This window comes from Adiantum capillus-veneris, chromosome 18 (genome assembly GCF_014529385.1).
Source record: "Adiantum capillus-veneris isolate H3 chromosome 18, ASM1452938v2, whole genome shotgun sequence".
Classification (NCBI taxonomy): domain Eukaryota; kingdom Viridiplantae; phylum Streptophyta; class Polypodiopsida; order Polypodiales; family Pteridaceae; genus Adiantum; species Adiantum capillus-veneris.
This window is the reverse complement of record NC_140948.1, coordinates 100730580-100749527: the sequence shown is the minus strand read 5'-3', so window position 1 is coordinate 100749527 and position 18948 is coordinate 100730580. Positions and strand designations below refer to the sequence as shown.

The 18948-nt window shown below is 42.6% G+C and overlaps 1 protein-coding gene across 1 annotated transcript; it reads right to left on the bottom strand.

Moving 5' to 3' along the window:
* Positions 1-2230: 2230 nt before the first annotated feature.
* LOC147436095 (pentatricopeptide repeat-containing protein At4g19191, mitochondrial-like) lies at positions 2231-5227 on the bottom strand. The gene has a single exon (XM_086488991.1). The coding sequence runs from the start codon at positions 5046-5048 to the stop codon at positions 2721-2723; it is 2328 nt and encodes a 775-aa protein (XP_086345117.1). The 5' UTR covers positions 5049-5227; the 3' UTR covers positions 2231-2720.
* Between the last annotated feature and the right edge of the window lie 13721 nt (positions 5228-18948).

Below are 18948 nucleotides of genomic sequence, written 5' to 3'. Positions count from 1 at the left end.
TCTATGGACTTTATTGTGGGTTTACTAACCATTGTATGAGGTCATGACTCAGTATGGGTGGTGGTAGATCGGTTGACTAAACTTTACAAATGTATTCCAACCAAGTCCACGATTAAGACTCCAAAGTTTGCAAAATTATTTGTTGATAATTTGTATAAATTATACGGGTTTCCCAGTAATATTGTGAGTGATAATGACCCCAAGTTTAACAGACATTTCTAGAGAGCTTTCTTGCTTATTAAACTGTCAATAAAGTGTTGTACCTTGTAAACTTTAGGAATATTTAAGGGAATATCTATTTATGGAAGCTATTGTGGTATTGGGTGCTATTTTGGTGCTAGTACATTAGTTAGAAGCGGCCACTTCCTTGCCGTTCCTATTTTAATGCTAATAGCAATGTCCAAAAATTGCTAGTAATTTTTTTGAAAGCAAGCAGTTCTTTACCATGTAGTCATGTTTCGGTTTTTTTGCTTATACCAAGAAAGTGTTGGACTTTGTAACCTTTTGGAATATTTGATGGAGTCTAGAGCTATGGAAGTTGTTGTGGTGCTAGTAAATTATTTGAAATTGGTCAATTCATTACCATGTAGTCAGCTTCCTACTCTCATACTTATAGCAATATTAAGAACGTGATGTACCTTGTAACCTTTATGAATATTTGATGGAGTGTAAATATGTGGGATCTATATATGTGTTGTGTAATTGTGCAAAGTGTCCGTGTTGTTGTGGATATGCATGTGGTGATAGGTAAATGAAGGAGCAAGCTTTGGAAGTGAGCTGTTCTTGGGGGAACAACCGTGTTGCACCAAAAAAAAAAAGCTCGCTCCATAGCTCAATCAAAAATCTTGATTGAAACCCGCACTCAATGCCCTCTTTATAGAAATAGGAAAACAAATGTAAACTCTCTCATAGTAGCCTACATATACAGCAGACAATGCTTGGGTAATGCCTCTTTGCAAATTTTTGCATGATTTAACTTTCTATGTTGCACTGATCTAAAAGTTTTATCCAACGGTCCACAATTGCTATCAAGTGTTCAATGGTTTACTTTGTAAGGGCTTCAGTAGGCCAAAAACAACAGTGCTACGTATTTTATAAATCGCCTATGAGAGCCAATTGACTCGGGCCAAAGGGAAGTTGGAATATCTACAAGCTTTAACATGCTCATGGCATTCTAATACATTGGAGGTGCATTGAATTTGAGACGCTACACCCTAAACTCGTCACAATCAAGATCATTGGAATGAACAACAAATTGCATCACTTTCAAGAATTGCTTCCCCAATCATTCAGTTTTACCCCATTTCAATGGAAGAGAAGCAATCTTCCTATTAGAATGTGCCATATATAATGTTTAGAGAGAGGGTTGTGAGATGAACAATGCGGTATTTGTAGAATTTTGGCAAATTTTGAGAGCATTTTGGAGATTTTTGAGAAAAATAGTAAAATACCAAGGATATTTTACGAATTTCTGAAATTTGAGGATTATTTGGGAATTTCCACAAATCTCCAGGGCATTGTGGTAATTCTCCTTCCTCTAAAATCTACTATATTTTTATGCCCATCAATAAGCCAAGTGAGCACATATTGCCAAAATTGTGCACAAAAAATAAAGGGAAAATTACCAAAATACCCCTCTAATTTGTGGAAATTCCCAAAATACCCTTCAAATTTCAAAAATTCCCAATATACCCCTCATATTTTGTCATAAATTCCCAAAATGCCCTTCAAATTTTCCAAAATTCCCAAAATACCCTTGGTTGTGAGAGTAAATTTATCCAAAGATAAAAAAATTTGTAGCTTTTCATAAGAAGACTGATTGTCTATCAATACAAGATACTAAAACTAGAATTTGAGCTAGTTATGTAGGCTTTGGAGATGAATTGCTTCATTATTTTTAGATATAATTGTCTTTTTTGGGAGGTAATTTGTGACAAATTACATGCTAAGCACTAAAAAACGGATCTCCATTGTCAAAAAAGAATAAAGATTAGGAAATCGTGAACAATCCAACTAAAATAGATACAAGGGTATTTTGGGAATTTTTGAAATTTGAGGGGTATTTTGGGAATTTCCACAAATTGGAGGGGTATTTTGGTAATTTTCCCAAAAATAAATGTAAAATTTGTGATGTGCAAGTGTCAATACAAAATTTCTTTCATCGCAGGATCCATAGCTACCATATGCAGGCAGCCAAATAGTACCATCTGATGTTGATTTTAAAAGCCACACCGCCAGTTAGCACACCCTCTGATCATGTCTGCTTCAAACGCTCAAATCCGCGAGAGGGACAATGCTCAGGCTCTCACCCAACCGTTGAGGGACTGGTGAGAATAGATCTGATCGTCGGGCTGCATGTATTGACCTGCCTGCCTGCCCACACTAGCCCGCTGATCGGCCACGCAGTACATGGTGGGCGCCCTTGCCCATGAACCGAGGCATGCACATCACGGCACTCGGGCAATTGGACTCAACTACTAATCAAGCCTCTAGCAGCACTACCCACTACATAACAACACTCCTTGACCCTGTCAGATTGGTATACTCCTATAAGGAGATAATTTCCAATTGTGCCAGCACGTCAGAAACGGACTCGACTCCCGATTAAGCCTCTAGAAGCACTACCAGCTGCATAACAGCACTCCTTAACCTTGTAACATTGGTCTACTTCTACAAGGAGATAATATCCATTTGTGCCAGTATGTTCTTCATGCCGCAACTCACACCCCTGTAAATTTGCAATCTCCAATTTTTGCTAAGTCATCCCATCTTCCCAGTGCTGCATAAATATTTGAAAGCACAACATATGGAGCGAGGTTTTGCGGCTCCAATTTTCGAACATTCTCTGCAGCTACGGCTCCCCACTCAAGGCTACTATGTAACCTGCAAGCACTAAGAAAGCTCATCCACAATGCTGCAGATGGTGGAAGAGGCATTTTTCTGATAAATTTTTCTGCTTCCTCCAACCGTCCAGCTCGACCAAGAAGATCCACCATGCAGACATAATGCTCGGACGTTGGCGTGACACCATACTTTGGCTTCATGGAGTCCAAATATTGGTGACCTAACTCGACCAAGCCAGCATGGCTACATGCATTCAAAACACTAATAAACGTGTAACTATTTGGCTGTACTCTTTCATTTTCCATAGTGTGAAAGAGTTGAAGAGCAAGCTTGCCATGTCCATGTTGCGCATACGCTGCAAACATTAGATTCCAACAAACCAAATCCTTATCACCCAAAACGAGAAAGATGTTGTAGGCTTCCTCTACGCTTCCACATTTTCCATACATGTTCACAAGGGCCGTTCCAAGATCGCGGTCTAGATCCAGCTGCAGCTCAACCATGTAAGCATGTGTGAGCTTTCCCTCAGCTAAGGTACTCAAATCAGCACATGTATCAAGGACGCACACAAGCGTGACGTTGTTGGGGTTTGCAGTGCTCCGGAGCATTCTTGCAAAGAGCTCGAGTGCCTTGTCTCCATGACCGTACTGACTGTACGTTCCAATCATTGCCGTCCATGCTATTACGTCATGTGTGGGTAACATGTCGAACAGGGTTAACGAATCATCTATTTGACCACAATTACTATACATGTTCAAGAGAGCATTTCCCACAGTACTATCTACATCCAAACCATTCCAAACAGCAGCAAAGTGGATAAGCCTGCCTTCTGCTTGAAGGTCAGGATTTGTGCACGCTTCAAGAATGGCAACAAAAGTCACATTATTAGGTCTAACAGAAGAAACCATGAGTTGATAAAATGCATTCAATGCATCTCGAGCATGTCCATGCTGAGAGAAAGCTGATATGATGGCTGTCCAAGAGACAACATTATGTGTAGCCATTCCATCAAACACATGCTTTGCATCTTCTACACTTCCACACTTGCCATACATATTGAGCAAGGCTGTCTCCAACACAATATCACGGTAAATGTTCTTCTCTTGAATAAGAGAGTGTAAGGACTGTCCTTCTGCTAGTGCTTTGCTACCGGCACATGCATCTAGAGTACTCACAAAGGTAACACTGTTTGGCTTCAAGCCCTTCATGAACCCTTGTCTGAACAAGCTCAAAGCATTCTTGCAAAATCCTTGTTGTGCGTATGCTGCGACAATGGAATTCCAAGAGATGACGTCATTTTCATTCAACTTGCTATACATAGCACGGGCCTCTGCCAAATTGCCACACTTCCCATACATGCTTATTAGAGTGTTTCCTAGGAGAGGGTCCAGCTCCAAACCGCTTTGTCGAATAAGGGCATGAATCTCTTTGGCCTCTGCTAATGCTGCAGGGGTACTGAACAATTTGACTAAAGTCATGTAGGTGACCGCATTAGGCTGGACACCAGCTGATTGCATACGACAAAAGAGTTGAAGAGATCTTTTTTTGTCATTAAGCTGAACATACATGTCAATCATGGTAGTCCAAGAGACAACATCTCGAGTAGACATTTGCTTGAAAACCCTCTCAGCTTCATCCAAACAGCTATACCTATTATACATACTTAGTATGGCATTGCTGATGAACAGATCGGAATGCAGCCCGCAATCCACAATTAGGGTATGCATTATCATGCCATACTGCAATGCTGCCTTATGATGTGATACCCCACCGAGGGCTCGTATAAATGTGATTTTGTTGGGTGCGGCATGCTGCGTTTTGAATAAGTTTGCAAAAAGCGAAAGTGCCTCTTCATGATGGCCATGCTTAACGCATGCCGCAATGATAGTGTTGTATGATGCGATCCTCTTGTCCGCCATGCTCCGAAACAGAGCATGTGCATCTTGGATGCTGTTGCATCTGCTGTACAGGTCGATGAGGCAGATTGAAAGGGGGTTGTGCTTTTCGAGCCCTGCAGAAACCGCATATGCATAGAGTTTGTTGGCAGATGGGAGGGAAGAGATCTGACCCAATGCTTTGATGAGGAGAGGATAGATAATAGAAGGCTTCTCTTTGCTCTCCAACCTTTGGAGGGCGTCTACCAAAGCTGAACTGTGACCCAAGAGATTGCCAAATCTTTGAGGCTCTAAATGCAAGAGCGTCATTCGCCTTTCTCCTCCTTCCACAGAAAGAAGGCACGAAACGAGTTGAGGTCACCATTACTGAAGCCGCGTATGGCAGAGAAGGGTGCGTTGCTTCCAAACCGTCGGACTACTAATGGTGAGCTATGCAATTCTGAGTATGTTAATTAGAGAGATTGACTTGTATGTCCAAGTTCAAGCCCACCTGTCCAAAGTTCAAGCCGCTCAAGATGGACTGCTCGAAGACATGTTCTAGTCCATAGGGGCGTTTCGCATGTGGTTTGACCAACGTTGTCCGGTTGGGAAGATTCACCTTAAGAGTCAAGCTGCCTCCACCTACGGGGGTTGCATGTGTGTGTTATTATTTCACAGTTGTAGGTAACTCTCTTTTTTTTAATATAAAGATGGACTAATAAGTGACTCAAGGTGAGCGCCTCGAGCCCCCTCGAGCCCCCTCGAGCCTCAATGATGGGACATCAATCGTTGAAGGGAATCTTGAATCTACAAACTCCTAACGATCATCTACCGACATTTGTCCAGATGGTTATGAGGGGGGTGTGTTTGCCACGAGACTCCACAAGTACTTTACACTCATGTAGACCTTGAAGTCTATGATACAAACACCCATCAAAACATACTAGGTATCATGTTAGAATGCACAAGAGTGAGGTCAATGGTTATGGTTACTTTGTTGTAAGTACCTTGATTCTATTGTATCTTAATAGCTTATGTGGAATTTCAACTCCCTAATACGAAGGTACTACTTGGAGGAAAATCAAGAATATTTATTTTTTTTAAACCATGTTAAGTCTCAATCGATGAGCATTAAGATACTCACAACAACAGGAAGTCACTTACAATCAAGTGAAAGTTTTTGTTGACTGGTATCAAAACTTTTATAGAAGGGAGAAAACCCATGACAATTCTCATTGTATTACTACCGCTTGTAAATTTTAAAAATCATACATAACTGATAATGAGTTATGATGGTCATGTGCAATTGATGACAAGGAAGCACTTCATGTCATCCATAGTTGTTGATCCCTCCCATCTATGATTGCGAGAGAAGGAGTCCTAGTAGTCATGCTTACTTACTTAATCCTAAGTGATAAGTTGTTGGCCTATCTTACCTGTATATTTAGCTTGTAGTGATAGGTCCTTGAAGGTATACCCATCAAACAGGTGCTACGATAGCTAGTAAATTTGTTAATCATGAGTTATAGCCACATAGAGATTGCCACCTAGCCATTTTTAGTGAAAGGATGAAGCATCAAAGTCAACTTGCCAATGTCAAACGTGGCAACTTGAGGCCCCATCAATGGGAAAGTAACACTGCACGATCGAAGGTGAAGGGGAAGTTCTTTCCAAGCATATACCTCTTGGCTTCAGTCCTCGCATCAGCTCTTGCCACCATACACGAGCCCTTGCAAGCTCGTCTTCTTCTCAACCATTTTCCTTGCAATCCCATTCTTGGTTGCCATTCACCACCAACCAAAATTTGTCAAGCTCCACACCTGGGAACTGGCAATCCCATGCACTCCCCACTCTCATGCACACACATAGAGCAAAAGAAGAAAATTGATCTTCTCATGGGATGCACAACTTCCCATTCGTAGCTCAAAAAACAATTGCAAGATTGGCCCCATAGCCATCGTTCCTCTCTCTTCCAGCACCTACAGCATCAACATGCAACCTCAGGAGCTTGATGTAGAGAATGGCAAGATCAAGCTTTCTACTATGGCAAATCCATCCCAGAGAAAGAAGAGGATTCCATAACGCACATACTTGGACTGCTAGAATGTTTGAATATGGGGATTGAAGAGCATGGCTCTGTGCAGCATCCCGCCATGTGATTCCTCATATGCTGTGTTAAATCTCACGCCTTTTTTTATTTTCCCCCTCACTCTCTAAGCCTCGTTCCCACCACACCTCATCGATATTATCAAGCCTTGATAACCCATACCACAAGAGGGAGAACCAGCTTTTGCAACTTTTGCTAACTTTGCAGACTCAAAAGTGTATGTGATTATGTTTCTCTAAATATACCTTAATCAACTCTCATGTTGGTCTAGAACCTTGCTCTAATCTTTGTTTAAGGGGGAGAATATGCACCAAAAGGCTTTATTTCTTTTGCATTTCTTGCATTTGCACCCTTTGTATATCAATCAAGCATAGATACTGCCTCTATTGGAAGAATACCTCTATTGGTAAGAACCTCGAGCTTGCATTAAGCATTCTTTAAGTTTTCCATATTTTGCATCAAAATAAAAATGAGCACGACTCTACTTGTACTCCAATGTGGAGAGGGCATCATGATCATAAAATTCATGACCAACATGAAGGACAAAAGCATTGTTGACACGATGAAATGAAAAAGAAGAAGAGCTAGGGAGACATGACAAATACATGAAGTCAAAGACGACAATGACACAACTTTTACCCCTTCTATGATTATGATGTTCTCTATAATTGAACCTAGGAATGACCAAATGGCCACCTTGTGAACCACAGAGAGATGTATCATGATGAACCTCGTATGATGTATCAGTGGACCATCACAAACCCTAGATGAATCACTAGAGAGTACCATGATTAGGTTTAAGGAAAGCTTGTTCGGGTAAACCTTCTCATGGGTACCATCTCTTCCCTATGACACATAATTTATGAGGCATACATGCATGCATGAATCCATGACTCATGAAGAGTGCATCAAATGAAGTCCAAAGAATTCATTAAAGAAGGTCCATGATTTCTATGCCTTTAGAAGCATAGCCTGGGCCTATAAAATCCCTATGAATCTCGTTCATTTCTAACATAATGCATTGCCTTCTCATTTGCATCTACATTGAGCTCATTTGTTATTCACATTGTGATTAATCCCATTATGCTAATAGCCCATGAACCGTACTAACATTCATCCACCTTAACTAACATCCCTACAAGCATTAGTGATGAGTATGAATGTAAGAGAGGGTTTCAATTTTAGTATCACCACAACGAACTATGATTGTAGTGTGAGGCAAACACAAAAAAAACATGAGTACACACTCTTGCGTAAAGCACTCTTGAAGTTGCATCATGAGTGATGCTTGCCCATACCTTGAGTGCGGAGAGAGACCCTAAACTTTGCAACCGTCACCTTCAGTTATTGTGATCTACAACCATCCCCCACTACAACCTTGAGAATTGTAGCCTGCAACCCATCATTCTACCCTCTTTCAATGAAAATATACTCCAACCCAATAGCATCTAGTTGTAGTGCATCCCATCAATATTTGTCTCTAGTATCATTCAAGCCTAGTCCCAAGACATTCTTTCATCTATTCCTCATCAAGTGCACACACATCCACACATTCACATGGTAGCAAACATCTCTCCCTCTCTCGCACTTCTCCCTCCAATTTTGTAGGAAAAATGAGAATGCACAAAGAACATGTCTATCCGTCTACTTTCTCACAAGGCATAGTACAATTTTTTTGGCAATGTCATAGTTGAATATACATTCCCAATTGATGGTGGATTAAAACATTGTAGAAATGTCATTGTTGAATATATGACCTTCAATTTGAGCTTACACCAATTTAGGAACCTTGAATTTGGGAACAACTTTGGAAACTACACAAACAACATGCTTAACAAGTCGATTAAAAGAAAAGAGGCACGTTGGCGTTTACATTGATGAGGATTCTCCAAGACACCGTTGGTAAACTTGTTGTCAAAATTAAATGGACTAGTGGAATGAGTTGGATGTATTCAGACAACTATTCTAGGTTGGTACTTAGAATTAAAGATGTCAGAATTAGAGACTTGATGATTACTAGAAAACAACAAAACTGGACTAGAAAACACCAGAACTGGAAGGTGAAATACTGGAACTAAAAGACAAGACACTGAAAAGGGAACTGAAATTGAAGCTGGAATTGTATTTCAGATATACAGAGTACACTAGATCATTTGTTAGTCTAGAAGTTGGCTTTGTCATAAAAGAAGAGAGAGAGCGCACCAAAATGATTACAAGAGAACAAGTAGCTCTGGACACAAACTAGCGTAGATTCTAAAGAGTCAAAATCTATACAAAATGAGTAATGGGTCTTATTTATATACCGTCTGACTGACTGTGCACTGTCAATTACTATAATAACTCACTGGTTACTGCTTCTAGGAACTCCCTTTGTCTGCTAGTCCATCTTGGGGTTGGTTCCTGCCTTCTACATTCCTTCTCTCCTTTCTTCAATTTTTAGTATACACCAAAATTTCCAATAGACGACTTCCGACTTTCCAATTGCCTAGTGATGAGGTCAATAAGGTTTCTCAGTTTCTTGTTGCTTCTTTTGTATTTGAACAGCCAGCTCTTCTACGTCCGCATAGGACTCCAAAGGTGTCGATTGTAGACAATCATTGTCTTGTACGACTCATCTCCAACTTCTTTAATCGCCTCCTTGTCAGCACCCCACCTGAACAATAGTGGATTTCCTCACCCAGTGTCCAGCGAACCTTCTTCTTGTCAAGTGCCTTCTTCCTCTTAGATGGTGCTTGGGATGCTTCAAAAGTTGTGGGTCCAACATTTTCCTTTTGAATCAGTCTGAATAGTGCCTCTTGCTCCAACTAGTCCTTTCTCACCGTTGTCATTTCAACTTCATAGGGTGTCAATGCATCCCAAGTCTTTGTGTCAGCATCATGTAGGGTACTTCTTCCTCTTGTCAGACAAGTTTTGGCCAACTTGTGACAATTAAAGGCCGTATGCATCCATCCTTGAGGTAGTGGTTGGTTACACTTGATGTGAGTTCAAACAAAATCTCAACCATTTCTCTAAAATTGTGGTTCAAAGCTTTCCTTACTAGCCAATTCCTTCTCTGGAATTTATAGGCCTCAATTTTCAACTGGAGAAACTAATTTGTAATACGAATGAGCCTTTTGATCTGAATTTTCCACTGGCCCATTAACAATTGAAATCTACATAGCTTTGCCCTAAGCTCACTGGCCACAGCCTTGTGTTGTGCATCTCGTACTACTCAATTCCATGCCAACCATTCTGCAGTTGCCTCTTCATACCATGTTTACAGCCCATCCACTATTTCCATATATTTGTTTTGATCTATTGGCTCCATGTGTGGTGGAAAAAGAGCCGAAAAGAACTGAGGCAGTTAACTAGAATGACATAAAGCAAAGCTAGAGAGTCCGGGACAAATTCTAAGAAGTTTAGCACTGTCTGATTTTCATGTTGCACCATTTTCCTTGTAAGCCAAACTAGGTGAAACAGATGCTTGAGATGTGTTGATGGGGGCTTTTCACAAGCCAAGCTCCCATACCCCTCTTCCCTCGTCCCCACCCCATGAAAACCCCCTCTTAAGGAGGGAGTGATAAAAGGCATTGGAAAAAGTAAGAAAAAATAAAGTATGATTATGTAAATATATAAGAAAGGTAAAATAGGCCACCTCATGCCTGCGGGGTAGCCCATCCCCACCTTGCCTCCTTTTTCTTCACTGTTGCCCCGCCGTGTGTCCCTTTTCCTCTCCTCCACTCAAAAGGTCAACCCCCTCTCTCTTCCCCTTGTCCTTTCTCCTTTCTCTCTCCCCTCAAGCTACCCCACCTCTCACCAATAATGCACCAACTCACATGCAACCTACCCTATCTTCCAAAATAGTATACCCCACCCCCTCTTTCTCTCTCCTATCATATCCCATGACCCAAATACCCCCCCTCTCTCTCTAAAGGGCGCCATATCTCTTGTCTTGTAGCTAAATAACCTCCCCCACACTCACACACACTCAGTTTCACTGAAAAAGGTGCCCACAGACCCATCCCCACCCGGTGGTTACCTGATTTTTCTTGTGTTCACACACATCTGCACCCAGATTCACCTCTGAGCACACTCCCCTCTCTCCCCTCTTGTAATTACTTTATTCTCCATGTCACCTCTCATTTTCCATTCACCCATCTCTCTCTCTCTCTTAGTCTCTCTCTCATGAGACTGCTGTTCTGGCACATATACACACAGCCAGACAAGTGGGGCCCACAGTCACATGGCCTATGTAGATAATGATTTCTTCATTTCTAAATTCTAGAATTTCTCCCCCCTCCTCCCCTATATAAAGAGGGGTCACCATCACACTAAATACACACACACCATCACCAAAGAGTACACTATGCATTGTGTGTGCCTAGTGCACACACACACACACACACCATCACCAAAGAGTACACTATGCACTGTGTGTGCCTAGTGCACACACACACACCCACACCCACACCATCACCATCACAGCAATCACCATGCTCGTCTTGAGCATGACCTCTACACCCTTGGGCTATGGACTCAATGAAGGGAAACTAAATGAAAGATGATGGCCATAATCCTCGTGCGAGTCTTCGCCATCAACTCCCACCTATCCACCATGTGCTCTACCACGCTCTCCCTTCTCATTCCCCTACCCTATGCTCCCCATTTCATCGCCTTATTCTCTAAATAAAGCTTGAGGTTTTGTGAGTATGTTTCCTTGCAATGTTTTGCCCATGTGAGGTGTGCGGAATCGCCACCTAGTCTTGTGTTTGGAGTGAGCTTGTGTATGTGTGAAGGGTGTGCGGATTCACCATCCTTTTGTGGTGCCTAAGTACTAAGCCACTATACCCCCTCCCTCACCCTCTCTCTCTCTCACTTGATCTCATTCCCTTTCCTCTTCATCATTACTCCCAAGCATCTATCTCTCTTGGATGAAAACTTTGTTATGGTGGTGTGTTGTTTGCGTCCTAGCCGCTGAAGCTAGGTGGTGCCCCCTGTTTGCTTTACCATGACAGGCTCGAGGCGCTTCATTTGGTCCCCGGTGTTTTAGAGGCCGTCGGGGGTTCGGGGTTCGCTTTGCTCTCGTCATTTGGTGCCCCCACGGAGGATCTTTTCATGAAACCCTTCAGTTTACAAGACTGAAACCCTTAAACTATTGTGAATGGATGAATGGCTAGCAGGATTTGCTAATTGGACGACAGAAGAAGAAGAGCTCCAAGCACAACTAGACGAACTCCGCATCTCCATTGAAGCTCGAGTGCCAGGCGTAACGGCAATCGATTTGCAGTGGGAGAGTCAACCAACACGCCAAACCCAGTGGGTATACATAGGCCAAGTGCCAAGAAGAAGAAGGAGAAGGTCGAAACCATGTCCGCAACCTACAACCAACCCACAACAACAAAATGGAAGGAGCTCTACACAATAGAGAATCAACACTATTCTACTTTGAGAATCGGGTAACTCAAGTCACCGAGGTAATTATCACAGTCAGTTTTCAAGTCGCACCTGATGCTGCAGTACAGATAACGGAAGCATTGGCTCACTCTCTCACTAGAGAAACTAGGGATCTATTGAGTTTGTTTCAGGAAACAACACCACCCTCTCCCACAAGCTTGGACAGTGACTAAGCACCTCTAAGCTTCACATGAATCAGTACAACCTACCTCAAGACAGATCACACATACCAACACGTGTACACTCAATCAAGGTAATACTGGATTTGAAGGCTCACTACCAGCACGTCATTGACACCATGCCGGGTGGGGAGCGGTTTTTGGAGGTTCTGGCATCAGATCAACCATTTGTCTTACCTTTGGTACAAGGCAATGTACCGTTTGAAGTTTTAATCTATGTCCTAGTATAAGAGGGTATACACGCCTCCTTGTAAAGAAGAAAAAAACTTTTGCAAGTTAAGCAGTGTGTCTTTCTAGCTCTCTCTCAGTAATCATGGCAAGTGTAGCATTTCCAACATTTAAAGGAAAGAAGGGGGAGGATTTGGTAACAGACTTCCTAGATGACTTTGAAGTAGCATGTGTAGTGAGCAACAAAGATACGGATGAATCCCGGGTTAGAATCTTTAAGCATCTCATGAAGCTAGAAGCTAGATCATGGTACAATGCACTTCCACAAGCAACCAAGGATGACTGGGAACCCATAAAAACCGCTTTTAAGAGGCGCTTTGGGGGAGGTACCACTTCAGAAAAGTTGTGGGACAAGTTGAGAGACTTGAAGCAGGAGGGTCTTTTCAAATATGCCACCTATGAGTCCAAATTTGTGGATTTGTGGGAATAGTGGGTTGAGTCACTGGCTAGGGGGGAAGCTGCACCCGATTTCCTAAAAAAATATCGGTTCACGCATGGCTTATGGCCGCTTCTCAAGGAGAAGGTGAAAGGTAGATTCCCGGCTACGTACGAGTTAGCCGTTGAGATTGCTCGCCTTAAAGACAAGAAGCTGCGAATGAAAGCCAAAGAAACCGAGTCAACAGAATCAGGAACATCGCGTCGACCAGCAACTACGACAACCACCATTCCACCACCACCATCCGCTCTTGGGGTAAGAGATGACCAACAAGATATGTTGGCCCATATTACTGAACAACTGCAGAGTTTGTCTGTCCACTTAATACAGCAAGGGAGGAGTCAAGAAAGAAATCAAGACCCTGGAAGAGCACGACGACAAAACAGAGAGTATCACTATTACAACTGTGGAGAAGACGGTCACGGTATGTACTACTGTCCCAAACCACGACAAAACTATAATAGAGGAGGTAGGAGGAACCAATTGTCACCCCCTAGAGAAAGAACACCCCCACCCCGAGCACCAGCCCCACCAACACAAATTCTACGTCCGCCACAATCACCACTTACAATCATCCTACGCCCACCATCAATTGGTACCCGCACACCAAGTATCATTGGTCTTGCAGAAGAGGTCAAGATGAAGGTAACCGAAGAAGGATCAAGCGAGAAGTTTATTCAAAGAACTGAAGCGGTGGAACAAGAGGTTAAAGAATCAAAAGATGCTACCCAGGTGGGGGAGGTAAGTCAAGAAAATTGTGTTACAAATGTGAGTACATCTTTAACCTTGAATGAAATAGGCACCAAAGCGATCAATCGACAGCATTGGGTAGTAAGGGTAAGAAGGTGTAAAGTGTTGATTAGGCTTTGTCAGAGTAAGAGGAATGCAAAGGTCATGAAAGATACAAGAGAAGAGGAAAACCAGCCTGTTAGCAAGGCTTTGCAGAAGATGGACAACATATCAAGCAAAGGGGAGGGCTTTGAAAACGGAAGCCTGTGCACCAGCATGGACCCAGGACAGTGTAGCAAGCTAAAGAAATCTTGCATCAAGGCAGTTTCACTTGAGGACCATAACGAAGAGGTAAGTATGACTGAAGGTTTGGAGTTGGCTATTGCTCCAGAGGCTTGGCAGCCGAGCAAGACTTTATTGTGTAGTGTTATAGACTTGGAGATGGGTAATGCCTCTAGTCTACTGAAGGGTGTTATAAACTTGGATATGGGTAATGCCTCCAGTTTATGTGAGGGTGTTCAGAGTAAGTTTGATGATCAATATGTTGCCAACCTTTTAAGGATGTTCCAAACTCCTCCACAACACAACATTGTGTTTGCATGGGATGCATCAGACCTATGGCTATGGCTAGCCGCTATAACATATAGAGAGAAGATCAGCATGGAGATAAGAGCAAAGGAGCCATGGATAGACAAAAGCCTGATAGAATGCAAGAATAAAGACCTCATTCGCAATTTGGTACAATTTTTTACAAATAGTGTATCCTCTCTTTGGAGAAAGGTAAGTGGATTATGCTTGTATTTAAGCCGCAAGGTAGGTGGCTTGCTATTAGCATCAGTAAAGGAAGCTGACATGTTTGAGCACACCCAAAAGAAGCATGATATGCTTGTAGTTTTTTCTAATGGCAGTGAGCAGGACTCTGAAGACAACTTGAGCTCACCACACCAACAAGGAGGCCATATATGGTGGATTCTTGGTACACTCTTGGGAATCATAATTTTCAATTCTGTCTTTGCAGGAGCCAAGATGCTCATTTCCCCTCTTGCTACTGGTGGTTACAAATTTGATCCAATTTGGCATGCAAATTTTATTGTTCGGACACTGCAAACAAGGATCCTATTTTTCACTTGGGATCCAGGAGGACATTGGCACAAAGTTCTGGAAGCCATGGGCTTCCCATTCAATCAACCAACACTATTCCAAGGAACAGGCTATCACTCGAACCTGTTGCACTTTCATGAATATCCCAGAAATCTCACCAATGGCCAAATGGAATGGCTAGTTCAGAAGGCAACTCGATATCGGATCCTATAGCTAAGCGGAAGAAGAAACAGAGATAGAGTCATGAATGCCTCTAGCCAAAAGGGGAGGGCTAACGATGGGGGCTTTTCACAAGCCAAGCTCCCATACCCCTCTTCTCTCGTCCCCACCCCATGAAAACCCCCTCTTAAGGAGGGAGTGATAAAAGGCATTGGAAAAAGTAAGAAAAAATAAAGTATGATTATGTAAATATATAAGAAAGGTAAAATAGGCCACCTCATGCCTGTGGGGTAGCCCATCCCCACCTTGCCTCCTTTTTCTTCACTGTTGCCCTGCCGTGTGTCCCTTTTCCTCTCCTCCACTCAAAAGGTCAACCCCCTCTCTCTTCCCCTTGTCCTTTCTCCTTTCTCTCTCCCCTCAAGCTACCCCACCTCTCACCAATAATGCACCAACTCACATGCAACCTACCCTATCTTCCAAAATAGTATACCCCACCCCCTCTTTCTCTCTCCTATCATATCCCATGACCCAAATACCCCCCTCTCTCTCTAAAGGGTGCCATATCTCTTGTCTTGTAGCTAAATAACCTCCCTCACACTCACACACTCAGTTTCACTGAAAAAGGTGCCCACAGACCCATCCCCACCCGGTGGTTACCTGATTTTTCTTGTGTTCACACACATCTGCACCCAGATTCACCTCTGAGCACACTCCCCTCTCTCCCCTCTTGTAATTACTTTATTCTCCATGTCACCTCTCATTTTCCATTCACCCATCTCTCTCTCTCTTAGTCTCTCTCTCATGAGACTGCTGTTCTGGCACATATACACACAGCCAGACAAGTGGGGCCCACAGTCACATGGCGTATGTAGATAATGATTTCTTCATTTCTAAATTCTAGAATTTCTCCCCCCTCCTCCCCTATATAAAGAGGGGTCACCATCACACTAAATACACACACACCATCACCAAAGAGTACACTATGCACTGTGTGTGCCTAGTGCACACACACACACACACACACCATCACCAAAGAGTACACTATGCATTGTGTGTGCCTAGTGCACACACACACACCCACACCATCACCATCACCGCAATCACCATGCTCGTCTTGAGCATGACCTCTACACCCTTGGGCTATGGAAGATGAAGGGAAACTAAATGAAGGATGATGGCCATAACCCTCGTGCGAGTCTTCGCCATCAACTCCCACCTATCCGCCATGTGCTCTACCACGCTCTCCCTTCTCATTCCCCTACCCTATGCTCCCCATTTCATCGCCTTATTCTCTAAATAAAGCTTGAGGTTTTGTGAGTATGTTTTCCTGCAATGTTTTGCCCATGTGAGGTGTGTGGAATTGCCACCTAGTCTTGTGTTTGGAGTGAGCTTGTGTATGTGTGAAGGGTGTGCGGATTCGCCATCCTTTTGTGGTGCCTAAGTACTAAGCCGCTATACCCCCTCCCTCACCCTCTCTCTCTCTCACTTGATCTCATTCCCTTTCCTCTTCATCATTACTCCCAAGCATCCATCTCTCTTGGATGAAAACTTTGTTATGGTGGTGTGTTGTTTGCGTCCTAGCCGCTGAAGCTAGGTGGTGCCCCCTGTTTGCTTTACCATGACAGGCTCGAGGCGCTCCATTCGGTCCACGGTGTTTTAGAGGCCGTCGGGGTTTGGGGTTCGCTTTGCTCCCGTCAGTGTCTCCTTCTCTCTGAGTGACATCCTAGTCTAGTGTCCTCTGTTGCTGGCCTCATTGGGTTCTATGAAATCCTTGAATTTGAGATCTAGTACTCCTCTAGCACTTTGCATTTGAATGAACACATACTTCAATTGGTGTCAGATCTCCTTCATACACCGGTATGTGGGCTTGTCGCATAGGAGTATTTTCACCTGAAGTCCCAGTGACCTGAGATCTGTTGTGATTAATTCCTTATCATTCCAGTGAGGTCCCATTCTGGAATCATCTCCAACACTTGAACACATGCAGGGTGAGTTGGTAGTTGACAGATGGTTTGGTCATGATAATTGTCTGACTTCTACTTTGCCACCATGCATCTGGCTCCACATAGAGTATCTAAAATTGCTCTAGATTCGAATATATTGAGTCCTCTTCCAGAAATTGGTCAATTTGAAGGCTTTTTGCTCTTCGTAGACGTTTATTAAGTTTTAGCAGATCAGTGCATCTGGTAGGGTCAAAATCTGAATCACTAATTAATAGCACAAATTTCCCTTTATTTGAAGTTGATTTCACTTAATCCTATTGTCCCCTAGTTTGTTGTTGCGACACTAGATGGTATCCTAATGGTGGGTCATGTTGTTATGTTGGGTTTCATGTTGTTTAATTTGGAGGTGCATTCCTCGTTTTGATGTGCCCCCAATTGATACTCCAGTGTTATGTCCACCGGCTCCATCTTCATCATCATCATCGTCTGGCTTTTTCTAATGGTATTGATCTTGATCCCGTTCTGTATCATCCTTTTCCTCATATTTCTGGCTATTGATGAATTCCATGATAGCTTCATTGGTTAGTGTAGTAGAGTATTGTCCTGCTTTTTCTTTGAGTTCATCTTGGATTGTCTCAATGAAAGCTTCCAGATCAGATACATTAAGAGTTCCCCATCCTCATTCATAATCCGCACTAGCCTGTGGTAGATGTATTTCTGGGATATTGCCTCCTTTGTTACTTGATGTGTTTTGAGAAAATCCTTGAAATTTGATCTTTTGGATGCCAGCAGTGTCTGGTAGCGATTAGCATCCTTCAAAGCATCTTCCCTTGATTCTTGCATAATCCTAATTTCTTGGAGAAGGTTGTAGATTAGCTTCCTTCTTTTTCCTGTGCTGATGTTCTTGTATTTAAATGGCCAAGTTCCAATTTCCTTCTCCTCTCTGAGTTTCTTCAACTCATTCTTGAGTGTGTTGCTCAGTGGTCTCCATACTGATTGGTTTTTGAGTTCTTGCTTTAAATCCCTTGATCAAATCCATTGACCTGAGATTTCAAGCAGTAGAACCAGTATCCAGGTCAGTGGTTGGATGCTTCTCCTCTACCAGCTCTTTGCCTTTACCTTTGTCCTCAGCTGGTTTTGATGAACTTTCCTTTCTTTGTGAGCCAGTTTGTTGTGAGTTAGTTTGTGTTTCTTCATTAGAAGAATCTAGGTTGATTTTCTCAGCTCTAGAAGCATCCACCCTATCCCATATTGTGTTGACACTGGCAGGCACTGCGGGTTGAATCACCCAATATACAAACTTCTAGACATACCAAGCTTTGAAAAGGCTTTTGGATTTTGCCTTGGTAGTTTGTTGCGTAACACTGTTGCTGAACAAATTTGTGCAATGTTGATATTAGCTTCTGGGTTTAAGATTTTAGCTAATAGCATTGCAAATATTTTTTCAGACAGATATGTAGGGTTGTTCTTTAGGCTAATGGTCTCAGCAATAAACCTGCTACTGTAATACCTTGAGCCTCATCTTTTCGTTTCTTCTTGGCTTGATCATCTTCTTTCAAAAACTGACTGACCTCTTTAGCAGCAGCTGCTAGTATGGCTTTCTAGTCATTGGGAAGTTTGAAAATTCAAGCTAATTCACCAATAGTCAGTTCTAATGTGCGGCCCTGAATTACTACAATGCTTTTTTCAGCCTTGTACGTGTTGAGTTCCTGCTGCGTGATTTTCCCGTCGAAAGGAAGTGTTGCGGCTTCCCTAATCACCTCTAGGCCCCATGACATGAGCAATTTTTGCTCATTTTCTTGGAGCACATACTTTGGTATCTTGCTGTGGGATATGATACCTAGTGACTCTTTAAGGCTCTCTATTTGAGCTTGCATCATGTCCATAGATTCCTTCATATATTGTGATGTTCTCT